The 24,075-nt window shown below is 38.1% G+C and overlaps 1 protein-coding gene across 2 annotated transcripts in view; it reads right to left on the reverse strand.

Annotated features, from left to right (window-relative positions):
• The window catches only part of LOC131078906 (uncharacterized), a 336,457-nt gene that overhangs the window by 277,082 nt on the left and 35,300 nt on the right, over positions 1-24,075 (reverse strand). For both annotated transcript variants that reach the window (XM_058016735.2, XM_058016736.2), the window contains exons 10-19: positions 19,564-19,734; positions 19,301-19,384; positions 18,894-19,221; positions 18,663-18,767; positions 18,448-18,543; positions 18,286-18,353; positions 6,733-6,853; positions 6,421-6,630; positions 6,093-6,290; positions 5,832-5,941 (exon numbers count right to left, since the gene is read on the reverse strand). In XM_058016735.2, coding sequence (XP_057872718.2) covers positions 5,832-5,941; positions 6,093-6,290; positions 6,421-6,630; positions 6,733-6,853; positions 18,286-18,353; positions 18,448-18,543; positions 18,663-18,767; positions 18,894-19,221; positions 19,301-19,384; positions 19,564-19,734 — 1,491 coding nt within the window. The remainder of the gene's footprint in view (positions 1-5,831; positions 5,942-6,092; positions 6,291-6,420; positions 6,631-6,732; positions 6,854-18,285; positions 18,354-18,447; positions 18,544-18,662; positions 18,768-18,893; positions 19,222-19,300; positions 19,385-19,563; positions 19,735-24,075) is intronic.

Consider the following 24,075-nt stretch of genomic DNA (forward strand, 5'->3'; position numbering starts at 1 on the left):
TGCACACTCTCCAAAAGGACATGGAACGAATGCTGAAAGAATTCAAAGCCATGAAGGGGAGTACAAGTAAGACTGAAGAAAATGACGTGTGGTGTACCGACTATAGGAGTGACGAACACACCAAGGGGTCCTGCCCCAAGAAGGCTTTCTGCGACATTTGTCAGATTGCAGGACATTTGACAAAGGAATGTCCCTACAATATGAAAACCAGGAGCCAACAAGTTCTCTTCACGCAAGAGCAGTCGGCCATCGGAACTTCGCAAACCAACAAAACGGCATCATCTGGAGGTTACCGGGACAACAGACGCGGTGGCGGAAGGAATAGCAACAATAACAATAATGGAAGCCGTATCCAGTATGACGCCAAGGGCCGACCAATTATCCAATGTAGGGCCTGTAATCAGTGGGGGCACTTTGCCCCTGATTGCACGAAGGAAGCCACCCCTCAGCACCTCTGCCGATGGTGTGGGCCAGGCGACCATGAGGACGCAAATTGCCCACAGGTAGGGGTTAATCTCCTCAACATCGAGAAGGCTGAGAAGACTGGTGAGAAAGAAGTACTGGCAATCACCCGCACCCAGACGAAAAAAACCACTTATCTTGACCAACGTACGGAGAAGGCGAGATTAGGGGAGGCAAAGGCCAATATTGAACATGAGATGACAGTCGAACGACGGGACAATGAGGTGGCGAGTACATCATCCCGTACGGAAGCGGAAAATAACATCATTGGGCAAATATTGCAGATGGAAGTACCCGTGAGAATACAAGACCTCCTGGAGACCATGCCGCAGCTAAAAACGGCTATCTTAAACTCTGTACCCTCACAGGTGAAAACGAGGGAGGTCGTGAGCCCCACAGCAGACCCTGCGTTAAGGGAGGTCCTAAGCCCCACGGTCGATCCCATGTTGTTGGTAGTCAACAACGGACGCCAACCGACGGTGGTAGAAATGGGTATATTGGGGACTACCTTGACAAACACTATTGTCGATGGTGGATCAGGAGTGAATGTTCTTCCAGAAGAAACCTGGCAGAAGCTCGGGAAGCCGATGCTGTGGCCATCTACATTCAATCTGCTCGGAGCAGATCAGCTTGGAATCAAACCCATCGGGACACTGATGGGCCAACAAGTTACCATCGGGACGCAACCCTTCATACTAGATTTTGTGGTAATCCCACTCAAGAAGGGGTATGACGCCATCTTAGGCAGAGGGTGGCTGGTTACAGCAAAGGTGAACCACGACTGGAAAAAGAACACCCTTTATATGGAGAAAGGGGGGCGGAAGTACACCACTGATCTGAGGACCCAGGTTGTTGACGAGGAACTGGCATCATCTTCGGAATCGGAGGATGAAGGAAAAGGCGACCCGAGGGCCGAAGGACAGGGCTGCAGGGAGTCCAACGATGAAGGGATTCTCGAACTAGGAGAGTGCTCCGAGGATGAGACAGGGTCATTGAACGGGCTCTTCCATTGGCAGATGGAGGATTATGAAATGTTCCAAAGCTACAGGCTCGAAATAGAGGAACCAGAGCAAGTAACAGAGGAGGTGTACCTGCCAGAATACATAGAATATTGGAAGGGAGATGCCCCAAACCTCGGTGACATAGATAATCCGAAGAACAATTGTGTCGGCAACGATTGGAACCTTGTGTGGAAGGCCGCAGCTTTCAAAATCTTTATTATTCTTCTTCTTATGTACGGGAAGGAGGCTGTGGTCCCTGTAGAATTTGTGGTTCCAGGTCTTCGGATGGCCATTGAAAATAGACTTGCCACCAACAGGCCCAAATTGAAACCCTACCAAGCGAAGCACGCAGGGGACCTGAGAGGCCGGACAGACACCCGAGAGCCCGGAGGGGGACCCGAGAGGATGGAAGGGGACTCGAGAGGCCGGGCAAGCGACTCAAGAGGCACAAGACCACAGCAAGAGACTCTCGGACGAGGAAAACTAAGAAGGATGAAGGGCGATCCCAGTGGCATGGGACTCAAGCCGAAGACTCTCGACAATTAGATTATATGTTAGAAAGAAAAAAAAAACCATCATATGGGTCCGTACGGCTGCAAACAAAAAAAAACTACTCGTACGCCAGGTGACCGTACGGCATGAAAAATATAAAAAAAGAAAAAAAATATCGTTGGGCCACCATACGGTGACCACACCGAAGGTGGAACCACCGTGCAGTGGTCACACCGATGGTGGGGCCACCGGCGGTGGAATCACCGATGGTGGGGCCACCGACGGTGGAATCACCGAAGGTGGAACCACCGTGCGGTGGTCACACCGACGGTGGGGCCACTAGCGGTGGATGCCACCGTGTAGTGGACACCCGCACGTCGCACTTAAAACAAACCCCCGCACCACGCAGCCCATGCAAGGAAAAAGGAGAAGGAAACCCCGCGGAGGTGTCAGTGTTGTTGTTGACCGTACGGGGAGGTTGCATGGCCGGGGACATTACAAAGGAAACACTAAAAAAAAATGACAACGACCTGATTGAAAAATGATTCGATGACATCTGGAGCTTGGACACTGAAAATATTGGAGTGTAGAAGAAGGGTTTTGACATCATAAAATATCACAGAAATGATGTGTGCCATGGACTTTCGTGGGGTTCTAAAGGTTGTAAATTGGTGTTGGCGGCAGGGGCCCTGCCCCTCGACCCCGCCCGCACCTGGGGCGCTGCCCCTCGACCCTGCTCGGGGCATTGCCCCCAGACCCCCAGTTTATTTTTGAGCTACAGAATACCACGGGAAGTGTTGTGGTTGTCCGTACTGTGAGAAAGAAGCCTACAGCTAAGCATTGGTGGGAAAGCCATAAGCCGTAGAGGGAGACAGATTTGGAGGTTGGGAACAAACAGAGTTTGAGGGAAGGCATTGCAGGTCCGCGCAGTTGTATGACACCAGGGAGTTATTCAGTTCAGTTTTTAGCCTTTGGGGTGTGTGATGGAGGATTTGAGGTGTCTCCTAGCATTTGTGCCAGCGGGTTGTGGCCACCTCCAGGCAGGAATGGTACGCTTTGAGGAACTTGGAGTAGGTCTCGGCTGGACGTGAGGTTGCCTTGGTGGATGCAGAGAGGGCTCGGGAGGAGCTAACCACCAGGTTGGAGGCAATACTAGCGTGAGACTTAGCTCAGCATACCTAGGAGTTGGATGCCGAGAGGGCAACGTCGGTGAGGACAAATTGGCTAGGGAGACAGTATCATTTGAGTAGCAGTTGGTGGAGGCTGAGACTGAAAAGCATATCTTGCAGACAAGTTTGGTTTAGGCACAGGAGGATTGTGATGTCAAAGGAAGCACTAATGGTGAAATCCGCACTTGAGCATCGAATGGTAGCAGAAAAGGATTTTCAGGCAAGTACGCAGTAGGTGTATGAGTTCGGGCTCGACTGGCGTCAGCAGTTCCTGCAGTTCTCTACCTTGGTTTTGTTTAATGTCATCTCTATTTTGTATTAAGTCGTCCAAAGTCGACTTCTTTTCTTGGGGGGGATGATGTTGCCGGGAATAATCATTATGTTATGTTGTCATATTATGTTTATGTTGTCCTCGGTAATAATGAGTTACGGCGGTCAGTTAGTTAGCCGACGGGTAGGTAGTTGGAGTCGCAACGGTTGTGTCGCACCCCTTTGGCTGTTATATATTGCACTACCTTTCCTTCCTAGAGAATCATCATGATAGTCGTGTGAAATGTAATGTTATAAGCACATGATGTACATGAACTGTTGAATTAATACAGAGACTGGTTATTTAATGTATTTCCATTATGTTATGTGCATTTACTTTCTGCATTTAACCGTTTACCCGAGAGGGCAAACAATTGTTAAAGTGAAATGCTTTGTGAAAGAGTGCAATTCAAAACTAGGTTGTGGATTTACAAATTAAAATTGTGTTTTCTTAGCAAAATCCCCAAGTTTTGCTTGGGAGTTCTTGGCCAATGTTTTGTCCTTAGAAACTTTATTCTAGCCATCAAAAAATCCAGCTCACTTAAGGAGTTATGACCTAAAATTCAGCTCAAACACATGGAATTGCGACCTAGAATCCAGCTCATACATGGAATTGCGACCTAGAATCCAGCTCATACAATGATTAAATCATTATGAAAAGCATTGCAATCAGGTAACTGGAAATATTTGTAATGTCCCCATTTTAGCAGACTTGGATTTTGTGAGATTAGCCTATTATCCTGACCCTCGTAGGCTAATGTGTTGGATAGAGGGTCTTTTGAGGATTGTTATCATCTCCAGTGTTCAGAGTGCTTCAGTTTGGTCTTCGTTTGGCATCATTCGGACATCATTTTGCTCTACTTCCTATTTTTAGTAAGTCTTGGGATGTTAGAGATGGACCCTTGCTATTTTTAGTAAAGGGGGTATGGTCATATGCAGCTTCATCATGTCAGCTCCCAGTTCAGACGGCGTTCAAAAATGTTGAATATTAATGGAGATATTAATGTTTATTTAGTTTAAATAAACATTAATGTTTTGAGTTATATTATTAAGTTATAATATAATTTTATATTATAACTTAAGTAAGGGTCCAAGTATCATTAAAGGGGACCATTTAATTAATTAATTGTGGCTCTTTTACCAAGGTGAAATATTAAATGACAAAGTGAAAATATTATATCATTAAATGTCATTTAATATCATTAATTGATTTAATGCCTTATTGGAGAAAATCGAATCTTCATGGGAAATATATACAAGGCTTTTGAAAAGAAGAGAGGGGGGATTGATTATGTGATTGGAGTTTTTGATTGAAGTTTCTCTGGAGCATTGAAGTGTAGAATACCAAGGGTTTCTGCAGGATTCAAGGCTTGTCGGCATTGGAGAACGTGGCTTCTTCATTGTAACAGCATATAGAGGGTGTGCAATATCATCTGATTATGCTTGTGAGAGTTGGCTTCATTCAGAAGTCAATATTGAGCTGATTGGAGGGTTTATTTCAGAGTTTGTTTGCAGATTGAAAGAGACTACAGTGTGCTACAGTGCCGTGGACAGTGCACATGAACAGTGCGCTACAGTGTCGTGAACAGTGCACTACAGTAGTTTGAGTTCTATAGAAGGGAATTTAGAAAGGTTGAACAGCTATATATATTTGACAAGGGATTTGCATATGAGGAGAATCAAACCAATATATCAAGGCAGCCATTGAAATTCCAGGTTTTCTATCTATGGTCATTGTATTAGAAAATCATTACTTCATTGCATCATTTTCTATTATGATTATATCATGAAATACTTGGAGGCTGCATATGTTTAATGGAGATATAATTTGCATATTCCACATTCATGGTAACATTCAACATTGATCAGCCACTTAGCTTTCATGCCAATTGTTTGCTTAAATGCCTAATGGCTGTAGGTATACATTGGGATGCATGACAAGTGTTTGTCTTAATGTCAACTAGCTGTACTAGTTAATTTCAGTCATTACATATGTGTGGAAAGGTCTAAAACAGCTAGTATATCATTTCTATAACAACTTTGCATTGTTAGAAGCTTTCCATAACTTCATTTGCAGCCTACAAACCCAGAGAAGATAATAAAAATTCATAACAGCGGCTTCAAACATTGTATGCCAAGTGTTTGACAATATTCCTTGGGGTTCAAATAAGCGAAACAGGGTCAGATTAGCCAAGGGATATTACAATATTTATACACACCTTCCAACAAGGTGATTTTTGGTCACATAGATCAGGACTGATATAAAATCAAATTTTTATCTATTTCTTTAAAATCACCTACATGTCACAATAAATAGTGACTATGTAGTTTGATTTTTCAATAAATATGATATATAATAGATATCTAATTATGCTAGAAATGCGAAGCTTTATTTTACCTGACTCGATGTTTATATGAGCTAGCACTAGGTGATTCCAGAATATAGAGAAACTGGCCCACTAAAGCAGCATATCGATGTTGCCAAACAGCTTCTCTATTACCAACCCCCTACAGAAATCAATAAAATAATCATCTAAACATTTGGAACATGATGACCAAGAAACAAATTATCGTTGGTGCATGAACAAATGTCTTACTGGTCTCACAGAAAAATGTTCTCATTGAAATAATGAAATAAAAAATAAATTAATAAAAGTACCTTCCAAGCAAGGACAGATAAATAACCATCAAAATCGGTTGGATACCAAGGACGAACAGAGTTTGAAGTTTTATCATTTTGGAATAATGCAGCAACTTGCATCAAACGATGATAACGAGAAGGTGAAAATTGAAAACCTAAAGAAGGTAATCTCACAGCAAGCCTCGTAGCTGGGTATAGAGGATGAGGAACTCGAATCTGCAATGAATGAAAAATATATTAAAGAAAAATAAAAATGCTAAAATGTCTAGAATGTAAAAGTTTAGGGTAGTTTTACTTAGAAATAATTCTATTATTCTACTAAATAAAATAAAAGCATATGAAGTACCTGTTGTAAGGATAGAAAGATGGCACATTCATCCAGAACAGGTAGACACACACAATTTTCAGACCCTTGACTCTTCACGGTTAATCTCTGCTTAGACTTTTCTCTCCAGTCATAATCACCATCAACCAAGAAAGCTGATATATCCTTTAATCCTAGCTTGAATTGCATATATATCTCTTTTTCCTCAAGATCTTCTAATCCATTCATTTCCTTCATAGAATAGCCATGTTCCAGTCAGAAGTTTCAATTAAACAAATGAACTTATTCCTACTGAATACAAGAGTACTACTATGGCAAAATGACAAAATCCACCTCTGTATTAAGTGTGAAGTAGCCCAAATCAAGTAGAAGTCTAGTCTCCTGTGTGCCATCAGGACAAAATTCAGTGGGTATTGCGATCTTAGGGGCAGCAATATCCAAATTCAAGGAAAACCTGTGACACAGGAATAATGATTCTGTAAGTTCCAAAAAAAAACAGAATGCACAAACATTTTTATGGTCATGTAAAAACTACTAAAGTAAAAAAATTGAAGAATTCATAGAAAATTGAAAATGAATTTGATACAGTTCATCAAGTTCAAAGCTCTTGTACATGATCAATATCAAAAGAACCAAGCGTAACAATCACATTCAGGGGGTTCAAAAAGGTGTATAAATTTTGGAAACCATTTCCTTATCAAAAGACTGACTTGGGGATAAAAATGATCTTGAATATTCACAAGATGCCCAACTCCATTCCAAAACTAAATGAAACATTAGGTGAACTAAAAATTTTACTAAGATAAAAGAAGACTTAAGGGCTTATGCTCTGAATGTCAGCTTTGGGGTTCCTCCTAATTCCATTATCTTTTATATTCTTATCAAGATGACAAAGCTAAGAAATAATACTCCTCCATCATAATTGATACTAAATCTGATTGGCTAATTGTTTCAATCAGTGGTTAGCCTAAAATTAAATTTAAGTTTTAAAAAAGATAATTCATGAGCTTAAACTAGGATTGTGTAGCTGTCTGTCATTTTTTTTACCAATCATTTGAGGTTCACCATATTTTTCTAATAAATACATAATTTTCATTGAGGATAAGGTGGATCTTTGTGTGTTGTTTCAACATTTTGCATGGTTTCTATTTCTCAAGTTTTACTTGAAGTTCATTGATTGTAATGGAGAAATGTGAAGATATTTGATGAATTCCTTGGTTCATAACATTTGTAGTTTGTTGATTGCAAATTGCAATGTGGTTAGTCTGAACCTCATTTTGGCAATAGTTTGATTGTGTATGTTCATTTGTATTGCGCCAACATTGGGTAATTGAATGGATTACAAAATGAAAAAAAAATCACTATCCTTAGAAGATGGTTATCATAGAGTCAATACTGTTTCAGCTTAATCATTTTGTTATGCTTCGAATTTTCAAGCTAGCATATGCTTAGATAGCACATTACTTAGAGATAAGTCTATCTATCTTTAAAAGAGGATTTGAGAAAAGAATATTTAAGACTGCCTATATACCCTGTTCACGGCATCACACGGTAGAAAATTCAAAGTTCCCTATTTGTTAATGAACTTAATCTAGAGAGAACATTTAAGCCGCATGGCAGATAAACATTGTATGCAATAATACCAATAGTTATTATACTTGATAAACCAGATTAAATCATTATGAAAAGCATTGCAATCAGGTAACTGGTTAACCTTAGAAATAGGGTCGCAAGACCTAATGAAGTAATCTCATCATTCTGTAGATGTAGATCCGTAATGTATAAATATGAAAGATACTAATCTAAATATTATCTAAAATGTTCTTCTATTATAATTCAGTAGAAAACCGATTTAGCTGATCAAAAAATTGAAGATGTAAATAAATGGAAACTCATGTAGACAATTGGGTCAATCAAAGTCAATAATACAGTAGTTGGCTGGGGTCTATGTATCACATTCCCATGAAGATCATTAGAGACCGTTAATGTCAATTGATAAGATATTAAAGCATAATTATTTGTCAGTAATCTAGTGGATCAGTAGTATCTAATGTTGAGTAATCAATGAGTTGGATTGAACTCTGGTGTGTAAAAGTCGAGTAAGGGTGCTGAATTCTAACAGTGTTGTCGGGTAATTATGTCATATTGTAATTAGAATGTTACCTATGTTAAGGGTCAGTGGTTACGTGACAGTTGTCGACAGTTTCCACTGGACAACCTGTACCGACACATATATATGTGTACTTGGTTTCCTATTTCAGTGTGTAGATATTGGCGAAGAAAGTTATGTTTTGAATGTACTGGCATTTGGCATTAATGAATACAGACATATGAGTTCTTCTGTTTACTTCCATTGTTGTATACTGTCACTGTTAAGGCCCAAAAGTGCACCCGAAAACTAAGCTATTAAAACCTAGCACTTTGGGATAACATGGGAACAATTATTAGTCTGTGGGTAAACTATTATTATGATTGGACCTCCGGATAGGCCGGTTCCTGATAATGATGGATCACCTACTCTAACAAGACCTTGAAGAACAGTTTCTGGAGAAAAGGGAGAGGGAATAAATGAAGATAAGAGGAAAAAATAAAAGGAAAACTAAATAGGGTGATACACCATATGATCTGAAAAATGACAGAAAAACTCTTCTAAATCCACCTATTTTACACATATAACATCTCTGAATTCATATCACAAAAGTGTTTCATGCAAAGGATCATTGCTTAGAAAATTGAAAGGAAATGACTTTCACAAACAATTAAATTGATAAATCACAATGCATGACCTGTGATTCATGCATGAGACAGAAACTTCAAGAAAGGTTATTTGATAAATAACACAAAAATGAAAATTACTCTCAATCACACAATGAAAAATAACTCCGAAAATGAGAAGGCATAAACTGATATTTTTATTGAAATAAACTGTCAGAACTGGAAATGGGTTACAAGAAAGAAAACTCAGCTAGGCTTGAGAAAAAATCCAAAACCCCTTCAAACTGAAATCCTTCCTTCCTTTATGCAAAAAGCCTTCCAAAGGCAAGGATAAGATGACTGGTACTCAACTGAAAGTCTCCTTGAGTGATCTCCAAGTCAAAAATATCTCCAAATTCGAGTAGGGAAAGAAACCCCCACAAAAAGGCTTCAAACTTTGCATAATTGTGTGAAATCAGGTGTAAACTCTTGGTCAACTGAAGGTTGACCCATGAAATACTCAAAATCAAGCTTTAACTACTGGAGAACTAGCTCAAACTCATGGATAACTGCATTTCAAGCTCAAATTCGACCCCAAATTCTTGAGATAACTTCACCTCTTTAGGATTCAATATTTTCCCTCCATATGCATATTGGGAATAATTTTAAAGACAAATAACAAATATTAATTGGATTTATAGATTATCCAATTAAAACTATTCGTTTTACATTTTCATGTGTCTATGGATGAAAGGTATTGAATCCTAAAGTTTAAAAGATGCACAAAATTCAATTTCCTTTTAAGAATATTTTTAGGAAATTCTAATATATGCAAAATAATTAATTTGAATATTTATTAATTGTATTAATGTTGCTAGAAAATGATAATTTTTCAACATTAATATAATTAATAAATATAAAAATTAATTTACATCCTTTAAATTTTATAAGTCTTAGAAAGACTTAAGGGTTTTAAAGCCTCCCCATGGCTAGGCAAAGACTTATTATAACACATAAGTGGGAGTTTGGAACTCGACCACTAGGTATTAATCACCTTGTATTACAAAAATGCGATCCCATTAAAACGGGAAATAGCAAGATAGAGGGGAATATAACGATGAAAACCTAAAGTTAATATTCATTTTGCATTGCAAGTTTTTCCACCGCTGAAGAGGTATCCCACTGAGTTGCTAGGGTTTGGACAGGGAGATGGGGAATATGGACTGCTAATTGACTTTGCTCAATACATCAGTTATCTGGGACATAACTGGTCTGCTCCATGCGTTGGAAATTATAGGGTTTTCATTATAAACCACAACATTGCTCCATTTTTGCAGAAAATGAGAGGTATTTTCAAAGTTTCAAACTGCGAACTTTGGCATTTTGTTTGGCACGAGCTCTATTAGTGATATTTCGTTTGCATTTTCTGGAAAAAGAAATCTCTACATATTTCTACACGAAATTTATGTAAATCTTCATAGCGCAAAAATGTTAATGGGTTGTCATTTTGTGTTATCTCTGCACTTTTTCTGAAAGGAAATTTTAGAGCTATATGTAGTTTTTACATTTTCTGAGAAAAATCCATATAATATGTTGGGTATATCTTCGCCATGAATGAGATTTCTGCAATTTTCTGAAAGGAAACTCTGTAATTTTCACGTATATCTGCTTCTAAAAGGAATTTTGGGGTTTTGACTTTTGAATCTCCAGTTGGCTTAAAACTTTTCATTGAATACTTTACACAGAAGTTTCTTCTTGTCACTATATGCTTCTTCATTTGTACTATTACTCACTTGAACAATTTTATTTTATTTTTTGTTCAACCTCTTTCTTCTCTGCAGCCTCTTCAAATTCGAATTCCTCTACTAACACTACAAGTTCATGTAACCCATCTACTTTTATAGTTTTCGATACTGTATTTGCATCAAGTGTTTCTTTTTCCTTTACAAATGTCCCCAAATAGGAAGAGAGCTCAGAGCCCAAATTATCAGAGAATGAGCTATCCTCAACACTATTCTCCACTGTCTGACAGTTCAATTTCATTTTCATACCTCTTTCCATGTCACCTTCATTCATTTTACCAGTTTTGGAAAAGCCTAGAGAACTTGCCAGGACATGATCTGTTCTACAGTCATCCATCAAACTTACAATGAGTTTTCTCAGCATTCCAATTTCTCAAATGGAATTTTTCCTTGCCCAATATAACCCTTTTTTTTTTTTACATTTTTCCTGGTTCAATAGATGAATTTTTCACCAAACTAGACGAATCACCAGCTTCAACTTTTTGGAGCAATTCATCCTTGTTGTCATTAGTTCACTAGATGGATGAGTAGGTAATTTATGCTGAAGATTCTTACCATCATAGTGAGCAAGTCTGAAATTTACATTCACCTTGTACATTTTTGCACCAACATCTGTCACCATCTCCGCAGAAGCAGTGTTTATTGTCGGCGGTAACATTGGTTCTTTTGTCAATGAAAGTCTCTTGCTGAGAGACTTTTGTTAATTTTACGGGACACCCAGGACCCCTATGCCTTTGGCTACCCTTTAATGTTACTTTGATTTTGGAGATCCACTTACAGATTCCATAGCAGCTTCTTTATCAGATTGTTTATGATTGTCAACCTTTCATTTGATCCCAGTAGTGAACTGCCTGGACTTGAAATGTTTGTTGGCAGAGTTGTGACCTGACACTCCATCGCACTGCATACTTTTGAAAAGATTCTAAAAGCATTCTAATTCCCTTTACTGTTGCATTAGAATTGACTACCATAGCTTCAGATTAACCTTATGCTTCCAGTATAGATGTGGTTTTCCTTTCCATTTGCAATATTGACAATTGCTTGGCATATTCCTTCAGACTCCAAAACTTAGGCTCTCCTTCTACATCTCCATGGCTGCCTTTACACCATCTTATGCTTACTGTATATACCTGCAAGTACACTCAGAACAATCATATGGTTTAAATGAGCTGGGCTCAACCCTTGTGGGAGCCTCATTTAATCCCACTCATAATAAAACCTCTGAAATCTGGAATTCCTCTACCTGTCTCTGCACATTAAACAAACAGTTAGAAAGAACACTAATTCTCCAAGCAACGAGAATGACCTTTTCTTATTTGTCTTCCAAGATGTTCATTTTTCTGTCAAAAAAGGATCTTGATTAGATAATGCAAATGTATAGGCAAGATTAGTAGGCATATAGTCATTGCTTAGATCTTTTGATCTAACCTACTTCACTTTTTGACTTTTTCAGGACAAGGAAGAGACTGGAAGAGGAAAGATGTCGAAAACACAGACCTACAACTTCGAGAGCAGACTTATGCCAGCCATATACCCCTAGGTAATGGCTGGTTCCTTTCTTATCTCATCTATGCATTTGCTTTGTTTAATTCACTTCTTCTCCTTTGCATAAGAAAATAAGGATCACTCTCACGGTCTTGTGTGAGAGAAAATTTATTCTGTAGATTACTTCTCGTTATCTTTTCAACTGTATAAAATGTAATGAATTGAAAAACAATTGAAAGATTTTTCTAAAATTCACTATATGACTATAATCTTTGCCTAGGTACTTGAATTTTCCATTAAATTGTAAATATCATGAAAATTTCAGTAACTGTCACATTTCCTACGTTTATGTACTGTTATGCACTACTGAATACACACACACCCCTCGGGGGAAAACATTTGTCGTTGTTCCCAAATTGAACTTGCAATGACGAGAACATACTACATGGCACAATGATAATGGGGCAACCAGTGCGCGAGGGGACAAGTAGCAATCCCAAGGAAGAGCCGACAGAGTTGTTCGAAAGAGAGGGAGCACAGACAAGGGATTTCACCTGCATCCTATAGGCATCCATCGAAACTTACATATGGAGGGATGCCACAGCTGAGGACGTCCCTAAGAGCGCAGTGTGGAGTGCCCTTGGCGTAAGTCCGGCCGTAAACCGGTTGATGAACAACTTGCCTAGCTTGTTGCACAAGCATTCCTTGCTCTCCAAACTCGCCGAGAAAAAACCAACCGCGAGACTTGTCGGCAACAAATTTTGCAGCAATTTGAGGAAAGGAGTCGACGAGAGGAGTAACGTGACTAAAGCCGTTGACGAACCTTTAACCCAATGATAAGAAGGAATTGATGCCCATGACGTTGAATAAGGATAGAAACCGTGTGTCAAAGGGACAGGAAGAAGACGCACACAAGGCACCCACGAGGACGCTGAGGTTCGAACAACAAGCAGAACGTCGACGACGACAGAAGAAACTTGCTGAATAAAGCGCAACTGGCAATGATGGCTCGTGTGTTGAGGGCCAAGTTTTTTTCGTACTATTAGAAACAACCAAAAAGCGGTTGGGGGACCTTTCCCTGACATTGGAAGACATTGGTGATGAGAGTGTTGGCATTGTGTTGTCATTGATGTCAACCGGTATAAGGGATGTATGTGCAACTCTGTCATGGATGCATACCGGATGTGATATCTTTGATGTCACCTAGTGTTGCAGTTCACCGTAGGGGAGAAAATGTCATTCAGTACAATGACCATTGGAGTCATCGGTACACAAGTTAGTGTTTGACTTGTGTAGAAGATATGGACAAGAGACCGGTATGATATAACAACCGGTAAATGATGACATCTGTGAGTGGGCAAGATGTTGAGCTGTTGATTGTGATGAAGAGGCGGAGTTTTATCTAAATCACATCAACACAGGAGGAGAAGGATGTACAGGTCACCAGTACCCTATGTGGATGCAGAACAGCAGGACTCCCACCGGATAGAGATGCAGTCACCATGAGATCTACTAAGAGCTGGGTGAAAGTCTATAGGAATGTGATCTACTAAGAGCCGGGTGAAAGTCTATATGATCATTACAGAATTTAATTTGATCTTCCTTAACTTAGCTCTGATACCATGTTAAGTTTATTCAAATTCTGTGATCAAGAGGATAGAAGGGATGAATATATAATCTGAAGTCAAACTTGAACTGCTATAGTGTAACTGGAAGGATGCACAACACTTATCGATTTTGGTATTGTGTTCCTCCTCATTGTATGCGTGTTAAATATATGTGAATGAGGGGGTACGTAGTGAAGAGATATGTCTTCCCACATAGGAAGACACATCTCTCCCGTATGTACCACTCATGATAACCCAACACGTTAACATCATTAAGATCATCGTTGATCGTGAGGAACACGATTATGAATCGCTTAATCATAGCCCGTTAACATGAAAGGGTGTGACCGGTGGCAAACACCATAATTCGATTTAGATTTTATTTATTATTTATTGTTAGCGTATATACTAATAGTTTATCTATTAACATATATGTTAACATGTAATTAATCCATGCATCGGAATTATGAAATTGTACAACCGACGTTACAAGAATTAATAGTTGTTGTATATCAAACTGAGATCAATGCTGGTATAGCTCTAGAAACTTTGAAAGAGGACACATTGACCCACCCAACACTCCAAATGCACAAGATGATAACCCTTCACCACTCAACTCCTAACTCACTCCAAATCAGCTGGAAGGATACTCCAATCTAAAAATGATTTTTAAACTATATCGATTCTATCATACTCTTGAATCAGTAGATAGTGATGAAAAACTCTGCGAGTATATGGAAAACCCACGAGTACTCGCGAGCCCTAGTTGGCCGCGAGTCACTCGCGGATATACTCGCAGACGGGTTTTATTAAAAATCGCAGCGAGTTTATCCTGCAAAAATCGCCGATAATCGCCAAAACGCGGGCAAAAAAACGGTGGGAAAATTAATACGAAAGTGTTAAAGTCGAAAAAAACCTAAAAGGGGTCAATTTTATTTCATTTCAAGTCGCGACGAGAGGAAAAAAAACGACGCGATTGCAAGCACGACGCATGAAAAAAATGCGCGACTAGGGCAAGATTGCAGATGAAAATCCAAGGGACGAGGGCTATATTGCAGGCATGATTGCAGGTTATATATCGATTTCATATCCGTATTAATATACTGGCCCACTGGGTAATACGTTTCGGTTTGAAGGATTATATATGACATTTTTTTTGTAATACGTTTTAAGGATTATATATGACATTGTTTTTGTCATATATAATACGTATATAATGCCCACAGTAACATACGCATATAATACCTTATTAATAAATGTCCTATATATGTTACTGTGGTTATTATAATACCTATAGAAATAAAATATATAAAATGTCCTATATTAGAACGTATTAATAAATGTCGTACTCCTAATAAATGTCTTATATATGTTACTGTGGGTATTATATACATATTAAAAGTTAAAACGTATTAATAAATATCCTAATACATGTGAATTAGAGTATATAAATAAAATATATAAATGTCCTATATATGTTTTAATACGTATATTGTCATATACAATACTCTAATTCACATGTTGCACTTGTTTTTTGGTTTATGCTATGTATTTAACTCAAACTTTGATTTATATATCATGGAAATCAATATATGTTATACAAATTTGGTGTAAATGTGTGTTTTTGAATAATATTTAAAAAAAATTGTATTTTCAAAATGTTCGATAAAGTTGCCGAGTATTGCCGAGTTTTTTCCCAAGTTTTGGCGAGTCCCGAGTTTTTAAAAAAATTTGGGCTTGCCGAGTCATTGCCGAGTCCGAGTTTTTCAACCTTGGTAGATACAACCAACCTAACAAACTATATGGCCCCCTTAAGGTAAAGCAAACATCAAAATTTTAGTCATTCTCTTCTCCAGCCAGCTTCCATTGATTTGGGCGCACCCAAAGAACAAAGAAGCTACCATTAATGCATAGCACTTTGCCTCCAACTTCTCACTGCATGCTCTAGGTTCTCATTGTATGTGGTGCGATCCTTCTAGGAAATTGTGCAATCTATGTACAAGCCTAAAACTACCTCAAAGAGAGTTGACCTTCTATGAAAATCACAATATTCACAACCTCAATTGATTTCAAACCCTATCAACAACATTTACCTACATATATAAGTGGTATAGCCTACTCTAGAAGAGTTGTACAAACAGCTTAGAACACCATCTAGAATCACTTCAAAAACACCAAATAAAAGCTTTGAAAGTAATGCTAAACCCCCCAAAAATACAACTTAGAACACATTAAAAACCTTCATCATGAAATCCAAACAATAAACTCTTCTCAAAGTCCAAAGGTGATTCTTGAATGAAATCACACCGTTTAGCTAAGGATTATCTTTCAAATCCAAAACTAGAAATCTAGCGAGGGTTTTTGTCCTCAAAAGATTTAAGAACAACTTGTAGATTCAATCCAACAACATAACAAAATTAACTTTAGCACATGCAAAATGAATCCCCTCAACCTACTTTTATAGCTTTGGATGGAAAAAAAACAATTTGAAAATAAAATAATTCATTTTCCAACGAAAAAATATTTGAAATATAAAATAACTTTTCATGTGCAAGTCCCCCACTTTTTTCTCTAGGCATCCACTTTGAGAGGAAATAAGCATCTTTAATTAAACATAACAGTTGAGAAAATATTTTCTCATTAAACATTAGAAACTTGACTGTATATTTTAAATATTCCACCTGAGTTGCAGAAAGCACTACCAAGACTCCGGAATTCAATTCTGATCATGTCATGATGAAACTTAAGTAGTGGGATAAAGACTGGTGCCAACTCCAAGAGTTACCAAAAATAGAGGTGCTCTCCAAGAAGTTTGGACAACACCCCAAGAGTTCTCGAAAACACTTCTAAAAGTGTCATTGCAATCCACATTGCTAATTAGGCTCATTGCCAGAAATAAAAATCCTGAATTACTAAACCTGCATCCTCCAAGAAGTTTAGAGTTGTCCCCTGCACACCTAGAAGCTTACAAGAAAACTCAAAAACTGGACAAAGCTCACGAAACAATATTTGTATAAAATGGGTACATTACAATCCACCCTCCCCAAAATTTCTTGTCCTCAAGCAATTGTCAATCTCAAACATTTAATCAATCACAAATCAACATGACTCCAGTATCCCAAACCAACTTCGGAGGTTTATAACTCCTGCTTGATGTTCTTTGCTGCAACACATCCACAACGAAAACCTCCTTTATTCCTCTAGCCAACCGAGCAACAATTATTTGCAAGTAATCAGCAAGCTTCTCTGAAATTGGTTTTCCAATACTCTGATTTCTTTGCACCATTCAGATAGTTTTTTAGAAAGTTACCATCATCCTTCTCAATTTGAACCTCTTGAAGTCTAGCATGGTAGTCACAACTATACAGTGGTATGCTGCCCAAACCACAAATCCAAGCTGAAAGTAAGTAACAACAATTGTTTGGTACCCCTATATTTAGAGATTATCACCAAAATTAACTAAATTGGTCATAACACCAACTTTGATAGATGGGCCCCCTTTGGCAAGTGGTCTAAATTATAAACATTCTATATAAAAAGTAATTATGGTTAATGCTTGTAATTTATCATTCAATAACATCATCTAACTGTCCCATACCAAAACATTACTGCTTTCCTATCTTTCAGCATCAATAATCCTAAAAGCTACTGGGCCTTAAGAGGGTTTTTCTCTTAAACGTGTTGGTTCAAAAACTTCAAAAAAATAAAATAAATTCAAATTTCTGTTGTTTTCTTTGGATCCTTTTAGAAGGATTACCCACAAACAAGTACGTACTGAGATATAGAAATATATATGATTCGGATTCAGCTGTAAGTCAGAGGCAGTTTGATAGTCTCATAGTCAACTATGAGTGAACTGTGATTGTATTTCAATAAGGTAGGTCATAATAAATATTTAATGATAAAGACTTTGACTTATGACAAAAAAGGGTTCCAAGGAGTTACTATTAAAACTTAACTAACAATCTTAGTAAATGAACAAGCTATCAAACTTATAATAACTTCATAGCTATCCAGCTTTCTAAGTTCCTTAACAATTTTTCTTCCACCTGCCGCTCTCCTGGCATCCCTGCTTAGCTATCCAACTCACCAACCATCCATGAAACATATCCACCCATCAACCTCATCTATAAAATTTTGTGCAAGTTAGCCCATACTTCAAATTCCATCACTGAACTAAAGTAATTACATACTGCAAAATTCATCACCTGGCTTAAGTTAGTCTGAATATGAATTAATTATTCTGGACATTTTGATTAAAAATTTTAAATATCTCAGAAAACAAAATGCTAAATTACCTGGAACGGTCCTGTAATGCTTTGCTCAATTGTTCTTGAGCACTGCGCTTTACTTCATTTAAAGTCATCTGTTACATTGAAAATAAGCAACAGAAATTCAGAATGCCTGAGAATAAAAACTATTGCATCCATACAGATTAAAGTATAAGATAATTGGCTGACCTGTACAGCAGCTGCTGTCTCTAATGCAACAATTTGACTGACAGCACTGCTACTTTCAAAAAATCTTGTAATCCGGTCAATGGCAGCCTTCAAATACTGATACATAAGAATGTCACACATAGAATTACGTCAAAGTAAATTTTCCCAATGGTTGGCAGCTAAAATTAAAATAAGAAATCTATATCATTTAGAAGCCTGGGGTCAAGAAAACGTACAGTCATGTAACAAGGGGAAGCTTTGGCAGATAAGCTCCAATCTACCTGCCTATCAAAAGGCATATACGAAAATGTTGCATTGAGCGACTCTTCTTCCGTTGCACTCTGGAAGGAAAGCAGGACAGCCTCACTTTTCAAAATTGGTAGATGAATTTCGTGTTAAGTTAACAATCATTTATAAAGAATAATTACAAGGTAGTTCCAGAAAATAATTGTAAAACCTAATACAACCTCAACAAGAAGCCCCTCAGGAGATCCTAGCTGGTAGGACTGCAGCTTTACATCGAAAATTTTAGTATCTGGGTACAGTTTCACTGAGCAATGAAGTCCTTCACAAGATAGTTCAGTAAGATTGTGCCCATCAATTATCAACTTTGACGCATTGTGCTGCATATGAACCTCAAGAAGAGTATGAATTACATTCAGTTTTCCCTGACTTGGAAAGAAGGGACTCTCTGTATGCTCCTTGTAACCAATAAGTTCATTCAATTGTTTCATTTCCTCTTCGGTTAAGTTCCTGGTTTCATTTCCATTACTATTCTTACTGTTTTGTGCACCCCTGGAAAGAGAGATGAAGAAATGTCAAGCATGAGTATTTGGTAAAAACTGATCAGGAAGAAATAAATTAAATAACTAACCTGCCAAATTGCCACCAGCTTTTTTGTTTCCGCTTCTTCACATCTCTCCCAATAGTCCGCTCTACAAAATTGTGAGCCAGCATTCTGCATATTTCCAGTACAAATTCAAAATATAATCTTCACAAACGAGAAGTAATAAATTTTATAAATGACTCAAACCATTATTATACTGCTTGTCAGAATAATTTTGGTTCTCTTATATGAAACCAATCAGTTTGGAGAATTCCGAAAGTTTAGAGAATTCCACAAATATCATAGAATACCTCCATTGTAAAATGACTTCGATTTCAAGTTCACAGTCAAGTTCTTGAATCTCTTTATCATCATCAATAATTGTTCGATCGGGATTAGCTTCTAAGCAAGCAACATAGCGCGATACATATCTCTTACACAATTGTGTATACCGCACAATCTTATCCCAAGAAAGATGACCACTGCACACACAAACAAGTTGTCTAGCAATTTCAGGCATAGAAAGAGAAGCACATTTTTCTTGTAAAATACTCTTGCAAGAAATACAAATAAGAGGTAATTGTGATAACAAAATCAGATTAAAAAGGCAACAAGATACTTTTGCAAAATGCAACATGCTTCATGAAACTCAAATAGGCATGCATCAACTTTTAATAAGTGACACCTCCTTCACTCTCTTAACATGCTTCTATTAAATGTTAATTTTGAGCTGGTACAGCTCAGGGATCCAAACACTAACACTGTGCTTCTAAGCATGATCAAATTTAAAGCTTGTGTACAAAAAACTCCTCCAGCAAGATGTATCCACCCATTGGTAGAAGCCAGGTGCTCACAGTGGCCTGATGATAACAACTGTCTGCATGAGCAATCATCCCAACACTGAAAGTAAAAACCTTATAGTCTTACCTCTGCATACCCAGCAAGAGAGTTTGACCAACCCGATTTGAGTGCCAGCAAGAACAAGAAGAAAAAAGCATCAAACATGATCCAGATCTGTGCTAACTCCACTTTCATTCTAATTAAGTTGACCTTGCAAGTTGCAACCATTTTACCATGATAACCATAATCACAGACCTTATGCTCTATAGTACAAAAATAAACCAGCAAAAAAGATTTACCTGAAGGAACCAGAACTGTAGGTAAATCAACCAGTTGGATTCAATCAAGAACTCAAATTAATTACAACAAACAGAGGAAAGCAGAAAAACTGCACTTATCTGCTATGACCTTGAAACTAAACAAATCTAATGAAAATAACAATGGCAAAGCCATATAGTTTGCTAAATGCAACAAGGCAAGAACCATAATTGGGACTTGGCGGCTCTATAATGTTATGGATCAAGTATGTAAAATTTATATAGTCTCTTCCACAAACCTATTGACGTGGCTAAAATCGCATTGCTGCAACTCTATCGGCCAATGCAGAATAGAATGATCTCGCCGAGTATCCTATTCTCTCTTGTATAAGGAATCCCTAATGCTGTTTTAGTTAATCAAAGGGGACAACCTCAAGGTTACAAATGTCAGTTCTTGACTGCAGGATAACTCAGTGATCGATGTGTTTTGCTGGGAGCACAAGGGGCCTTATGTTTTGCAACACGCTGGTCTGTTGCAATTCTCGGACTGGGAAATAAAAGCAAAAGAGAAGGGTTCAAGAAACCTAAAATTAACAAGACTGGTATGCGGGTAAACGGATTCAACATAACCAATCCCTACTAGGCCAGAATGGCTCACAACCTCGCAAGAACGGTGCAATCTTCAAAGGGACTTGGAAGATTTTCAAATTGCAAATGCATGGCTAAGCACCCAATTCTGGCGCAGCTCAGACGGACACCTGCAATTGAACTAAATGCAATTAAAGGGCTCAGACTAACCATACACAAGAACATACAATCAGTATATCCTCAATGGTATGAGCCTAAATCCATCAAATACCTGCACACCCAAAACAAGAAGATCTATCTAAAATGCTGAAAGAAACCATGCAAACAGAAGAAAACAAAGACAATAAACACCATATTTCAATATTCATATATTTGCTTCAGTTGCCATTACAACAATTTTTGTAGCATCTCTGTGCTACTACTAAAATTTAACCTTCTACAATCTAACCTATTCTAACTGAAATCTAACAGCCTAACTAGAGTCTAACTATCTAACAAAAATCTCTAACCCTTTACACAAGAAAGGCCCCTGCCTTTTATAGATTTACAATTTAAACTGGAGGCAAGGATGGACTGCATCCAAGGGTCCTGATTTATCCCACAAAATAAGGCTGCCCATACCCACTTAATTCTTAGTTATCCTTTCAACCACAATCTCAACTACCTATCACTGTCTGGATTTAATTTGGGTCTATCCGGTAGTTGGAAATAGGTGACCGCAACTAACTTGCTCCCCACTTTGTTTCAAAATATCTTGCGCGGGACCCACAAGCAGTTTTACATTAAACAATTTCAGTTTTCAAAGCTGAAATTCTGGAATTGAATCCAGCAGTATATTCTTCTAAGGACGCACATTTGGAGTGCTCCTACGTGTTCTTTGGTCTTTGGTCTCAATGATGGACTTTAACTTGTCATCCAGTGGCATGCTTCCCAATGTTTGGTTCCAATCTCGTGCTCCTGCATCTTCTTTGCTCACTTCCAGTGCCTGGCTTCGATCTTGTGTTAAGTCTCGCACTCCTGGTTCTTTCCGATGACGTCCTGCAAACAATCAATTTCACCTTTAATAATTAATTTGAAAAATTAATTTAATTAATTTGAAAAATTAATTAAATTAATTTGACAAATATTAAATTTAGCCATGTCAGGTTTCACCTCGGTGGAGTTTGCGCTTGAGAAGCTCTTTGTGAGATGTATCTTTTACATGCCCCTCTTCAAACATGGAATTCGATCCTTTATGAGGTTTGGGGTTTTTCAAATCCACTAAAGCTTTTTGGTTTACTAACTTGCTTCCAAAATGACCAAATAACGCCGACAACTCTTTTAACCTTTCGACTCATAAGCCTATTTTGCGAACTTTTAAACTTGTGTCTTTTTCGGCTATTTAGGCCTTTTAGCAGACTTCAAACGCATTTATCCTTTTTCGGCCTGTGAGGAGATTTTGAAAGTTGTTTGATTTTCGAGTTGATTGGATCATTTGAGCGATTTTTTGCCTATGCAAACTCATCACGCCACCCCCTTCATCTTGGGCCCTAAGAAATTCAGAAAAAAAATCGCATGATTTTATTCTAGCTCTACGACATTCATATCTCGCCCTTCACTAATGATTTTCAGGATGATTAAGGCTATTTGTGAGGTCGGGCTTCTTGAGCATTTTGCAAATCATGACCCTTTGTCCAAATTCGTGATTAGGCGAGATGGTTAGTCATTTTCGGCTTATGGGCCGATTTTGCAGACTTGGCGATTTTCGGCCAATGGCCTCTATTGCGCGATTGTCTGCCTTCTGTCATTTTTTGGGTAAATAGGTAAATCGCAATTTTCGAAGGAACTTTTGTGCTTTTCGGCTTAGATGAAGATTTGAGATTTTTAAGTGGTTTTTTGGGTTTAGAGGCCATTTTGAGAGATTTTTTGCCGAACTTATATTTTTGAATTTCGGCCCATTTGGTTGAAATGTTTCCTTGTTCTAATTTCGGCATAGGGGGTCGATTTACATTTTTCCTCTGCACCATGGGCCATTTAGCCGATTTTGTCTTGTAAAAGTTCACGATTTTCGGGCCAAATGAAGTGTTTTGAGGTTTGGAGTTTTTTGGCCCTAAAGACCAACCAAAATGTGCGATTTCCACCTTTTAAGTTTTTCGGGCAAATGGGGACATTTGTGCGATTTGTTGTAGACTTTGACAATTTCGGCTTAAAAGGTTATCTTGTGGACTTACGTCTTTCACCATTTTTGGCCCACAAACACGAAATGTGCGATTTTGGAGATGTTCGACCTTCTAGAAAAGAATTCGCGATTTTGATTGATGCAAGATTTTTGACGAAATTAAACGTTTTGCAAGTTTTGAGTCTCCAACTTGTTAGGCGATTTTGTTTTGTCCTCTCTTAAGTCTTCAACTTCGGGCTTTTGGGTGAATTTGTGAACTTTGCTTGTATTTCAGCCCACTTGGTTGATTTTAAAGTTTTGAGTTTTCGGTCTCTAAGGCCTTTTGACACCTACCTTCTATTTCGCCCCCCTTTTGAATATTTTGGGAGATTTCAGACTTTGCAATTCGCATTTTGGTCTATTTGGCCGATTTTGAATCTGAACGATTTTTTCGTTTTCGAGTGATTTGGCTTTGAGGTTTGAAAGGCATTTGCAAAGGCATCCATCTCTCTCATGCGGGCAGACAAAAATTAGGGGGTCCCCTGTCCATGACGGGGTGTGTGTATGATCACAACAAAACCAAACACAGTAACCTTCTACCAACTATTTTTTATATAAGACCGTAGAGAGGTAATTTCTGAAAAGCATGTTATGCGTGTATGTTATTGAAGTTCAAATAGAGATTCTTTCTTATATGCTTGTATCCAGAGATTGAGAAATCTTTTTGTAGGGATGTAGTGAATAAGATATTTATGATTACATAGAAATAATTTCAAGTCCTTGAGATGTGAATAGGAATAGGACTTCATTTATTTTTTATATGGCAATGCTGGTCATACATGGGCAGTTGCTTCCAATCAATGCACTTGTTGGCCAAAGTCTATAGCATAGAAACGAGACTCAAACTTGGCAGAGACTCAACGAGGGTGACTCGACTCAAAACTCAACAAAAAAGCTCAGCACAGACTCAACAAGTGAAAAACCCAAGAAATTTAGAGATT

The sequence above is a fragment of the Cryptomeria japonica genome, chromosome 2 (assembly GCF_030272615.1).
Source record: "Cryptomeria japonica chromosome 2, Sugi_1.0, whole genome shotgun sequence".
NCBI lineage: Eukaryota > Viridiplantae > Streptophyta > Pinopsida > Cupressales > Cupressaceae > Cryptomeria > Cryptomeria japonica.